This window comes from Amblyraja radiata, chromosome 35, assembly GCF_010909765.2.
Source record: "Amblyraja radiata isolate CabotCenter1 chromosome 35, sAmbRad1.1.pri, whole genome shotgun sequence".
Lineage (NCBI taxonomy): Eukaryota > Metazoa > Chordata > Chondrichthyes > Rajiformes > Rajidae > Amblyraja > Amblyraja radiata.
In genome coordinates this window covers 5,780,269-5,792,844 of record NC_045990.1, presented here as the reverse complement: position 1 = coordinate 5,792,844, position 12,576 = coordinate 5,780,269, and the positions used below count along the sequence as shown (strand labels likewise).

The 12,576-nt window shown below is 48.1% G+C and overlaps 1 protein-coding gene across 2 annotated transcripts in view; it reads left to right on the top strand.

Annotated features, from left to right (window-relative positions):
* Positions 1-12,576, top strand: part of col5a3 (collagen type V alpha 3 chain) — a 198,756-nt gene that overhangs the window by 169,971 nt on the left and 16,209 nt on the right. For both annotated transcript variants that reach the window (XM_033050912.1, XM_033050913.1), the window contains 7 exons: positions 313-420; positions 1,988-2,041; positions 3,009-3,062; positions 5,144-5,197; positions 6,649-6,702; positions 9,488-9,595; positions 9,699-9,752. In XM_033050912.1, the coding sequence (XP_032906803.1) occupies positions 313-420; positions 1,988-2,041; positions 3,009-3,062; positions 5,144-5,197; positions 6,649-6,702; positions 9,488-9,595; positions 9,699-9,752 (486 nt within the window). The remainder of the gene's footprint in view (positions 1-312; positions 421-1,987; positions 2,042-3,008; positions 3,063-5,143; positions 5,198-6,648; positions 6,703-9,487; positions 9,596-9,698; positions 9,753-12,576) is intronic.

Genomic DNA, 12,576 nt, shown 5'->3' with positions numbered 1-12,576 from the left:
ACTCCTTATTCTTAAACTGTGTGGCCCCTGGTTCTGGACTCCCCCAACATCGGGAACATGTTTCCTGCCTCTAGCGTGTCCAAGCCCTTAACAATCTCATATGTTTCAATGAGATACCCTCTCATCCTTCTAAAGCATTAATGTTTTCTTTAAGAGTATGTCCTCTTACATTGGACCTTCCAAATGCAGAGCCTCACACTAGTTAGGATCTGCCATTTCTCCGCCCACTTCAGTAGTTTGATCCATATCCCGCTGTGGAGCATATTATTCTGCGCTGATTTTGATACCATTCTTTCTTCTCTCAATCCTCAGGGTATAAAGGGGGAATTGGGCGAGAAAGGAGATTCAGGCCCTCCTGGAGCGGCAGGACCTGCAGGTGACAAAGGCCCTCCAGGTGAAGACGGAGCCAAGGGCAATGTGGTAAGTTGAGTCTGAAGAAGGGTCTCGACCCGAAACGTCACCCATTCCTTCTCTCCAGAGATGCTGCTGCCTGTCCCACTGAGTTACTCCAGCATTTTGTGTCTTTTCTGTGGTAAACTGATCAGCGGCCATCATCCGCTATGGTCGCCAATGGGCCATTAACAATGAATGTAGACAATAAAAATGCTGGAGTAACTCAGCGGGACAGGCAACATCTCCGGATAGAAGGGATGGGTGACGTTTGATGACATTCAGCAGAACAGTCTTGGTGATGTAAAGGACTCAGAGTGCCGGAGTAACCCAGCGGGTCAGGCAGCATCTCTGGAGAACATGGATAGGTGACGTTTCACAGAGAGCTGGAGTAACTCAACGGGCCAGGCAGCATCTGTGGAGAACATGGATAGGTGACGTTTCACAGAGTGCTGGAGTAACTCAGTAGGTCAGGCAGCATCTGTGGAGAACATGGATAGGTGACGTTTCACAGAGTGCTGGAGTAACTCAGTAGGTCAGGCAGCATCTGTGGAGAACATGGATAGGTGACGTTTCACAGAGAGCTGGAGTAACTCAACGGGCCAGGCAGCATCTGTGGAGAACATGGTCAGATGATTCTTCGGGTCGGGTCCACTCTGAATCAGTCTGAAGAAGGTTCTCGACCCGAAACGTCACCTATCCATGTTCTCCAGAGATGCTGCCTGACCCGCTGAGTTACTCCAGCACTCTGTGAAACGTCACCTATCCATGTTATCCAGAGATGCTGCCTGACCCGCTGAGTTACTCCAGCACTCTGTGTCTTCTTTATGTGGGGCTGCGGTAGAGTTGCTGCCTTACAGCGCCAGAGATCCATTTTCGACCCTGACCTTGGGTGCTGCCTGTATGAAGTTTGTACGTTCTCTGCTGTGAACGCGTGGGTTCTCTCCAGGTGCCCTGGTTTCCCCCCCACACTCCAAAGACTTACAGGTTTGTAAGTTAAATAGCATCTATAAATTGTAAAATGTCCCTAGTGTGTAGGATAGTGCTCGTGTCCAGGGTGATCACTGGTCGGCATGGACTCGACGGGCTGAATGGCCTGTTTCCACATGTTTGTGTTAAAAGACTACCTCTCCTGCAGGGTGGTGGAACAGGCCGGTGCTCTGGTTCCCCTCCCATACTCCTAAGACATGTAGGTTTGCAGGCTAATTGGCCTCTGTAAATTCCGCCTAGTGTATATGGAGTGGGATAGTGCGATAACATATTACTAGTGTTCTTTGATTTCATATAGATGTGACCTAACGGTACATCAGTGCGCTGTGGAGGCCAAGTCAATGGATATTTTTAAGGCAGAGATGGATAGATTCCTGATTATTACGGGTGTCAGAGGTTATGGGGAGAAGGCAGGAGTATGGGGTTAGGAGGGAGAGATAGATCAGCCATGATTGAATAGACTTGATGGGCCGAAGGGCCTAATTCTACTCCTGTTCCTTCAGCTCTTATGATCTCCGGGCTTTATAATGGGACGGCTGGTCCGTTACCAGCGGTTGTTATCAAGGTGCTCACCTCTGTTGTATTCTCCACCTCTTCCTCTCCTCAGGGGCCGGGTGGTTTCCTTGGTGATTCGGGAGCGACAGGCGAACCAGGAGGACCCGTGAGTTTCAGTTTGTGACTCTAGACTTTGCGCGGTCTGTGGGTGACGTTTTCAGAACTCACCACGGATTTTTCTTATACCATCTCTTGCCTGCAGTGCCTTGCACAATTGGCCGAGGATTTGACGGCACTGGGCCTCTACTCGCTGGAGTTTACAAGGATGAGGGGAGACCTCATTGAAACTTACTGAATAGTGAAAGGCCTGGATAGAGTGGATGTCCAGTGGGAGAGTCTAGGACAGGGGTGGGGAACCTCCGGCCTTAAGGCCACATGAGGCCATCTCAGCCATTAAGTGCGGCCTTTGGAATGAATCCAAATTTTGTAGAACAAATCTTTTTACTTTTATTGGTATGTTTTTGTTTGTCTTTTATTATTTTTAATTTAATCTTAAAATGAACGTATTTAAAATACCAAAGAGTAAAAAGAAGATTCAACAAAATAATCCTCCCCGACTGACGGCCACAATTAAAACATTAGTAATTCATGAGGGCTATTTTAACAAAATAATCTACATTTTGAAGTATATCTAATTGAAGTTTCTTGGATGTGGCCTTATTAGATTAACGCTAACTTAATGCGGCCTCCCAACATGAAAAGGTTCCCCACCCCTGGTCTAGGGGTAGAGGTCACAGCCTCAGAATTAAAGGACGTTCCTTTAGGAAGGAGATGAGGAGGACTTTCTTTAGTCAGAGGGTGGTGAAACTGTGGAATTATTTGCCACAGACGGCTGTGGAGGCCACAAGTCAGTGGATATATATTTAATGCGGAGATTGATTGATTATTGATTGATTATACGGGTGTCTGGGGTTATGGGGAGAAGGCAGGAGAATGGGGTTTAAGATAATGAAAGATAGATTAGGGGGCCACAAGTCAGTGGATACTTTTAAGGTGGGAATAAAATGTCTCTGTCTCCACTCTGCCTTTGCAACGTTGCCATGACGACCACTATATTTCTGCTTTCATATCAGGGTGTGGATGGCACAGTTGGAGAGAAGGGCAGTCTTGGCGATCCTGGTCTCACGGTAAGATGCTTATTGTCTACCCTTGCGCTGAGTACAACTAAGAAACTGCCACAAGTAGCTAATCCCTCAGACACCTCCCCTCCCCAACCCTTTATAGACCACTGTGCCCGCACACAGGGCACAACATTCTATTTTGCAAATATACACTTTATTAACACATTCTGTCGCACATTTACACTTCATGCTGCCTTCCATCTACACTTTACGCTGTCTCGGCAAGGCAGCCAGCAAAACGATTTGAGTATAGGAGCAGGGAGGTTCTACTGCAGTTGTACAGGGTCTTGGTGAGACCACACCTGGAGTATTGTGTACAGTTTTGGTCTCCAAATCTGAGGAAAGACATTCTTGCCATAGAGGGAGTGCAGAGATGGTTCACCAGACTGATTCCTGGGATGTCAGGACTTTCATATGAAGAAAGACTGGATAGACTCGGCTTGTACTCGCTAGAATTTAGAAGATTGAGGGGGGATCTTATAGAAACGTACAAAATTCTTAAGGGGTTGGACAGGCTAGATGCAGGAAGATTGTTCCCGATGTTGGGGAAGTCCAGAACAAGGGGTCACAGTTAAAGGATGAGGGGGAAATCTTTTAGGACCGAGATGAGGAAAACATTTTTTCACACAGAGAGTGGTGAATCTCTGGATTTCTCTGCCACAGAAGGTAGTTGAGGCCAGTTCATTGGCTATATTTAAGAGGGAGTTAGATGTGGATCTTGTGGCTAAAGGGATCAGGGGGTATGGAGAGAAGGCAGGTACAGGATACTGAGTTGGATGATCAGCCATGATCATATTGAATGGCGGTGCAGGCTCGAAGGGCCGAATGGCCTATTCCTGCACCTATTTTCTATGTTTCTATGATATGGTATTTGGTACACACCATGGTATCATATTGCTTTCATAAGCATTCCACAAGGATTAAATTTGGGAGGATGTTACCCAGGCCTCAATCCCTTAGTATCCATTGGTGGCATGGACATAGACTGTAGTGTTTCCCCACAAAAGCTTTAATAGGCTGCACTGGGCCTCAACATGTCCCTCAGTTTGTGTACCTGCACTCTGGAGTATCCGGATTCACATCCTCCACTTTCACTGGAAGAAAAACAGGATTGAGCAGATAAAATTGGAATCAAGAACCAGAGGACATAGGTTAAGGGGAGGGGGGAAATATTTAATAGGAACCTGAGGGTCAACCCTTTCACACTATGGGTGGTGGGTGTAGGGAACGAGCTGTCGGAGGAGGTAGTTGAGGTTGGTACTATAACAACGTTTAAAAAACATTTGGACGGGTACACGGATACAGGGCCGGATTAAGACCCATAGAGGCCCTAAGCACTTAAAAGATTTTGGTGCCCTCATATATATGTAATTCAAAATATAAACAATAATTAACCATAAAATAAATTTTTATTTTTCAAAATGAAACAAAACTAACAGTAAGATGGAAAATAATGTTTATTTTTTGTATACTTCCACTTTATTTATATTTAGAAACATGGAAAATAAGTGCAGGAGTAGAGGCCATTCGGCCCTTCGAGCCTGCACCGCCATTCAATATGATCATGGCTGATCATCCAACTCAGTATCCTGTACCTGCCTTCTCTCCATACCCCCTGATCCCTTTAGCCACAAGGGCCACAAAATTGAAAACGTTTTCTCCTGCTTTTTTTAATTGCAACGTCTTTGATCAGATCCACAAAATTAATCTTACATAACACATCTGCTTCTATACTTAGTAGGGATAAGGCTTCCACCTACAGTGAATGTCCTCTAAACCTATCCTATCCTATCCATGATACCATCTCCAGTCCCACAATTAAAGGGGCCAGAAGTGACAAGTGGTTTTTTAGGCCACACAAGTTCGACTGCTTCTTCCAGACAGTGCTGTAAACAGGTGTAGGAAGGAACTGCAGATGCTGGTTTACACCGAAGATAGGCACAAAGTGCTGGAGTAACTCAGCGGGACAGGCAGCATCTCAGGGGAGAAGGAATGGGCGAAGTTTCGGGTCGGCACCCTACTTCAGACTGAGGGTTCGATATGTTCTTGTGAGGACTCTTCCATTTCCTGTTCCTCTCTCTCTGCAGGGCCCTCTGGGTGCATCGGGTGAACCCGGGCCCCCTGGAGCTCCGGGAAAACGAGTAAGTATTTCTCCGTAAACCTCGCGTTCCCAGACCAGCTTTCACAATGTCACAGTGATGGGGCTGTCCCACTGTACGAGCTAATTCAAGAGTTCTCCCGAGTTTCCCCTGATTCGAACTTGGAGATTTACGGTAATGGCCGCTCGTAGGTACTCGGGGCTCTCGTGGACATTTTTCAACATGTTGAAAAATCTTCACGAGCTTACCGCGTTTCCCCGAGTACCTGCCGTTAACGTTACAAGCCGCTAAGAGACGTCCCTAGCTCCGACATACCCGCTACGTACATTCTACGTGCTTACCACGAGTTTGATTTTCTTTTAAACTCGGGAGAGCTCTTGAATTAGCTCGTACAGTGGGACAGCCCCTTAAGCCAGACGTGTGTCGGCTAGTATTAGTGCGCGGGGATCGCTGGTCAGCGCGGACTCGGTGGGCCAAAGGGCATGTTTCCGCGCTGTATCTCTAACCTAATCATCACGAAACTAAACTAAACGTCACTGTGAAGTTCCACAATTGAACCCCAGCTCTGTTGCCCAGTTATATGGTCATAACTCCACACTTTGCTACACTATATTCCATCTGCATAGGGGTAATTCAGTTCTAGGCTTATTCCCCTTTGAAGACGGCTACAATGAATCTCTGAGAGAGTTACGGAGCTCGCTAGATCATTCTTGTTGGGAAAACAGTGCCAGATGGAAAAAAGATTTTGATAAGTTGCAAAGGACCTCTAAACCAAACTAAACTGAACACTGGCGGTCAGGGTGGCGCAGCAGTAGAGTTGCTGCCTTACAGCGAACGCAGCACCGGGTTCGACCCTGACTACGGGTGCTGTCTGTACGGAGTTTGTACGTTCTCCCCGTGACCAGCGTGGGTTTTCTCCGAGATCTTTGGTTTCCTCCCACACTCCAAAGACGTACAGGTTTGTAGGTTAATTGGCTTTGGTAAATGTAAAAATATAGTCAGTGGGCCGAAGGGCCTGTTTCCGTGCTGTATCTCTAAACCTAAAGCTAAAACAAGGTGCTGGCCTAGCTCAGCAGTTCAGGCATCATCTGCGGAGGGAATGGAAAGGCGACGTTTCAGGTCAGGACAACTTGCACTGCCTCCATCCATTTTAGCACAGCTCTAACCCATTCTATTTGCAATGCAATACAAAGGGATTTAATTCCAGACGACATTCTGCAAGTTAAATCCTTTTTTTTTGAGTGGGGATTTGGGTACAGATTCATCACTGTGACATCCAATTGTCTAAGGTTCCTGCCCTTTCAAACAGTAGCCGGTGAGACGGGAATTCATTTTGTGCTTTATAATTGTGTTCTGCTTTGATGTGCCAAGCAGCGGTATCTGGGCTGTGGGGTTGTCAAGCTATGTTGATTCCAAACTTTGCTGCTGTTCCTGAATTATTTTCAATGCCTGTTTAAAGCTTGCCGGTTTCAAATCCGTATTCTCTTTTCCAGGGACCCCATGGGCCAGGAGGGCCAGAGGGTCGCGAGGGCCTGAAAGGTTCAAAGGTACGACCTATATGAGAAATCTTCACAAGTTCTCAGAGCAGAACTAGGCCATTCGGCCCATCAAGTCTACTCCGCCATTAAATCATGGCTGATCGATCTCTCCCTCTCAACCCCATTCCCCTGCCTTCTCCCCATAACTGATGCCCTATCCGATGAAGGCAAGCATGTCATATACCTTCTTGACTTCTTGTGTTGCCACTTTCAGGGAGCTAATGACTTGAACCCCAATATCCCTCTGTGCATCGATGCTTAGGAAGTCGTTACCGCTCAGGATCCTATTCAAACTTGCCTTCAACCTATGTCCTCTGGTCCTCAATTCTCCTTCTCTGGGCATAAGACTGTGCATCCACCCAATCTACTCCTCTCGTGATTTTGTACACCTCTATAAGATCACTCCTCATCCTCCTGTGCTATAAGGAATCGAGCCTTCAACGGAGTAAATAATGTATTGAAGATAGACGCAAAAAGCTGGAGTAACTCAGCGAGACAGGCAGCATCTGTGGGGAGAAGGAATGGGTGACGTTTCGGGTCGAGACCCTTCTTGAATTGGAACAAGTGATTTCTTAGGCCCCCTTTGGTCATGGCTAACCATAGGTGTCTCCAGGGTTGGAGGACGCCTGTGCGTGACTTTGTTTAACGTGGGGAGACTGGTGCACAGACAGCCACCCCATGTGTGGTCCTTGACAGATCTGGGTCAGGATCCAGTGGCATGGAGTCCAAGACGACCGGAGACCCTTTTCTGCTGCAGCCTTCCCAGCCGTTGTGACGCTCCACTAAGGTCAGCCATCGTCCTCCGCCTGTTCCACCGTTGAGGTCTTGGTTGGATTGCTCTTTGTCAGAGACCTCCCCCTCGACCTTACCGCCATGGGTGGCCCTACCAGGAGCATAGCTCCAGACGGCATCGCTCTCAGGATCTCAGGTCCACACAAGCTTCTCCACCACGACAAGGTGACAATCCACGGAGAAGAAGTGATTAGTCCTCTGATTAACAAGAATTTTTAAAATGTTGAGGAATTGCAAGTAAAAAATATATATAACGACATCCTGCAAGTCTTGTTGAAATTCTGTATTATTCACCCACCGATATTAAAAATAATCGCACTGTCCCCCACCAGGAGACCAGAGACCAAAAACTGCTCAAACTAATTCTTGGATTTCCTCTCCGCTGAGCCTCAGGGGGAATATGACGGATTGTTTGCGATTCCACATTTAAAACTACATTTATATGTTAAGACGGTTTCCTTTGACATTTGCGCCTTTTCAAAATTCATTTTCTTCCCATTGCTATTTGCCGGCGAGGATCAGCTTCTGTTACTGTCCTTAATTGCCCTTGAGAAGCCAGTGGGGAGGTAGTCTGTGGAGTCATCGCAAGACTGGCACGGTGGCGCAGCGGTAGAGTTGCTGCCTTACAGCGAATGCAGTCCCAGGTTCGATCCTGACTACGGAGTTTGACCCTGTCTGTACGGAGTTTGTACGTCCTCCCCGTGACCTGCGTGGGTTTTCTCCGAGATCTTCGGTTTCCTCCCACACTCCAAAGACGTGCAGGTTTGTAGGTTAATTGGCTTGGTAAATGTAAAAATTGTCCCTAGTGTGTGTGTGTGTAGGATAGTGTTAGTGTGCGGGGATCGCTGGTCGGCGTGGACACGGTGGGACGAAGGGCCTGTTTCCGCGCAGTATCTCTAAACTAAACTAAACTAACTTTCAGTGCAGGAGTAACACTGAATAACAAAGTGCTGGAGTAACTCAGCAGGTCAGGCAGCATCTCTGGTAGAAGGGTCTCGACCCAAAACGTCACCCATTCCTTCTCCCCAGAGATGCTGCCTGTCCCGCTGAGTTACTCCAGCACTTTGTGCACCTGCACTGGAAGTTTAGTTTAGTTTAGAGATACAGCACGGGAACAGGCCCTTCGGCCCACCGGGTCTTGGCCAACCAATGACCTGGTGTCTATCTTCGGAGTAATCCAGCATGTGCAGTTCCTTCCCACACAATGTAATACTCTTCCTGTGTTGTGTTCAACTTTGAAATCTGACTGCATGGACATGAAGAGAGCTGAATTTTGAAGGTGGATTATGACAAACATCTACCCACAGGATCTACACTCCAGATGTGTTCATTGAATTGCTTGATGTTTAAACGTCCGATTTTGGGAAGATAGGCACAGAAAGCTGGGGTAACTCAGCGGCTCAGGCAGCATCTCTGGAGATCACGGATAGGTGACGTTTCGGGGATCGAGACCCTTCTTCAGACAGTTGGAGGGATAATCTGATGAAGGGTTTCGGCCCGAAACGTTGCCTATCTCCTTCGCTCCATAGATGCTGCTGCACCCGCTGAGTTTCTCCAGCATTTTTGTCTACCTTCTTCAGACAGAGTCAGGGGAGAGGGAAACAAGAGACATAGATGGTGATGTAGAGATATAGAACAAATGAATGAAAGATATGCAAAACAGTGACGCTGATAAAGGTAACAGGCCGTTCTTAGCTGCCAGCTTGGTTAAAACAGGTTACATACAATGAGACTCAACAGGACAACATTTAAACTAGAACCACGACTTGGGTTGGGGAGGGACAGGGGTTGAGGGGGAACGCAGGGGTTACTTGAGGTTAGAGAAATGAATATTTGTACCAAAGACAGACACAAAATGCTGGAGTAACTCAGCGAGAGAGGCCGTATCTCTCGATAGGAGGAATGGCTTGTGAGCGGGGTTGTAAGTTTGGGAACATTTCTGATTGTGAAGCCGTTGTACCTTCACGGAGTAACGCGAGCGGCCATTTTGTTTCTCTTGCAGGGCTCGCCGGGTCAAACAGGCCCCGCAGGCAGGACTGGGCCAAGGGGACCTCAAGGTTCACCAGGAAACTCTGGACCTGAAGGTCTGAGAGGGATTCCTGGGCCAGGAGTAAGTAGATGGCGCAAAGAGACTTCCGACCAAGTTGTTTCAGTGTTAGTTCTCTATTCGCTGGATAAATAAATAACGACATGTCATCTTCTGTTTTTAACAGGGAGAGCAAGGTCTTTCCGGGCCTCCTGGTCAGAATGGACCTCCTGGCCCCATGGTAAGATGATAATTGTGGGCATATCATCCACCGTCTTACTGCCTGTTGCCTCACCAACCTCCCTTTCCCTTCACCCCTGTGTTCTAGTTCATCTCTGACCCCTCTCACCCTGGCCACAAACTCTTTGAATCACTTCCCTCTGGAAGGCGACTCCGTACTGTCAAAGCTGCCACAGCCAGTCATAAAAACAGTTTTTATCCACGAGTAGTTGCTCTACTCAACAGCCAAAAGTCTGTAGCCTCCCTTTGATCTGGTATTTTGTTGGTTCACATGCTTGATCAATGGTGTTTTATCATTAATGTTTTATTATTATTAATGTTTAGTGTTTTCTGAGTCATTCGTAACTATCACTGTATGTCACGTTGTTACTTGTGGGTGGAGCACCAAGGCAAATTCCTTGTATGTGAATACTTAGCCAATAAACTTACTTACTTACTTAGTTTAGAGATACAGCGCGGAAACAGGCCGTTCATCGATCTCCGCACACTAACACTGGTCCTATAGAATCTGGGGAGAATTTACAAGTTCACCTACAAACTTGCACGTCTTTGGAGTGTGGGAGGAAACCGGAGCGCCTGGAGAAAACCCACGTGGTCACGGGGTGAACGTGCCAACTCCATACGGACAGCTCCCATAGTCAGGATCGAACCAGGGTTACTGAAACTGTGAGCTAGAGGCTCCACTAAATGTACCACGAGAAAGCGGGCCAAGAAAAAAAACCAAATGGAAAGCCAGGCGACGTACAGATCAATGGATTTTAGTGCAAAATTATTCAGTCATTTGGCTTTGAGTTAATATTGGAGTATTCTTGAGGGTTTGAGGAGATTGCTTTCGCTGTAATGCAGTTCAATTCAGTGCCGCAGATCGGGCGCTGGGAACGGCTGCGGCTCGCCTGCAGTCCGTTTGTCTTTTACTTTTTTGTGTTGTTTTTTTTCATTTTGTCTAGTTACGTTTTTGGTTTTTAGGTTGTGTTTATGTGGGGGGGGGGGGGGGGGGGGGTGAAACGGGGCTTGCTGTCTCTCCCTTCGGGGGAATACGACCTTTTTTGTCGTATCCCCCTTCTCTGCCTCCATCTACGCTGAGGCCTAATGGCGGAGCTGGCGACCTCGGGACTCTGGAGGCAGCTGACAGGACTCGCCCTGAGCTCGCTCCCGTGAGGGTGGCCCAACCCGGGGCTGGAACTGCGCTCTCGTGAGAGCGGCCTGGCGAGGGGCTGAGAGACTCTCCCGTGAGGGGCTGTGGCCCGTCGGAGTGGCCCAGCCCGAGGGAGGAACGGCACTCCCGTCGGAGTGGCCCAGTCCGAGGGAGGAGCGGCACTCACGTGAGGGCGATCCGGCTAGGGGCTGGAACGGTGCTCCGGTGGCTGGGACGGTGTTCTGGCGGCGGTGACCTGAGTCTGGGGTGAGCCGCGGGCCAGCGGCTGCGTCCGTTGGACTGGAGGGCGGCAGCTTCGACCACCCCGGGCCGCGGTGTTTGAGCCGGCCCGTTTGCGGGGTTCGGTGAGCCGCGGGACTGGTTGTACCATCGCCCGGTGGGGAATCACCTCAGCGCAGAGAGGGAAGAGGAGGGATGAGACTGCAGCCCTAAGATTTTTGCCTCCACCACAGCGAGGAGGTGCTTGGAGGACTCACTGTGGTGGATGTTAATTTGTGTTTAGTGTTGTTTATTATTGTATGATTGTATGTATGACTGCAGGCACGAAATCGCGTTCAGACCGTAAGGTCTGAATGACAATAAAGGCATTCAGTTCAATTCAAAATTCAATTCAAGATGAAAACAAATACAGCTCTTTTCCCCAGAGTGTTGCAAGTTCGAGATGTGAAGCCTGAATCATCAGTCCACAATTAAACCTTCTACAGAACAAATAATCAGGAAGAGTAATGAGGCATTAGTCCTTATGAGCTACAGTTTGGACTATAAATGTAAGAGGACTTTAGCTATAGATTATACTGGCACCGCTGAGGCAGCACGGTGGCGCAGCGGTAGAGTTGCTATCTTACAGCGCCAGAGACCCGGGTTCGATCCTGACTACGGGTGCTGTCCCGCTGAGTTAAGTTGCTGTCCCACTGTACGAGCTAATTCAAGAGCTCTAAAAAAATCAAGCTCGTGGTAAGCACGTAGAATGTTCGTCGGAGCTCGGGGACGTCTCTTAGCGGCTCGTATCGCTAACGGCAGGTACTCGGGAAGCTCGGGAAGACTCGGGAAGATTTTTCAACATGTTGGAAAATGTCCACGAGAGCCCCGAGTACCTACGAACGGCTATTACCGTAATTCTCCGAGTTCGAATCAGGGGAAACTCGGGAGAACTCTTGAATTAGCTCGTACAGTGGGACAGCCCCATTGCTCCAGCACTTTGTGTCTACCTTCATAGGTGTGATGTTGGGTGAAATAGCGTGTGTCTTTCCGTTTAAATTTTCCTCTCATGTTTTGCAAACGGTGTCTGACAGCATAGACAAAGGCCATTCGTCCCACAGAATCCACTCTGACCACCATTTATACTAATGGTGGTGCAGCAGTAGAGTTGCTGCCTCACAGCGACAGAGACCCGGGTTCGATCCTGACTACGGGTGCTGTCTGTACTGAGTTTGTACGTTCTCTCCGTGACCTGCGTGAGTTTTCTCCAGGAGCTCCAGTTTCCTCCCACACTCCAAAGACACACAGGTTTGTAGATTAATTGGCTTTGGTAAATGTTATATATTGTCCCTAGTGTGTGCTGGTGCTGGTAGGTACAGACTCGATGGGCCGAAGGGCCTGTTTCCACACTGTTTCTCTCTAATCTAATCTAATCTAAAATGAATCGAAGATGTCAAATTAAAAGTTATTA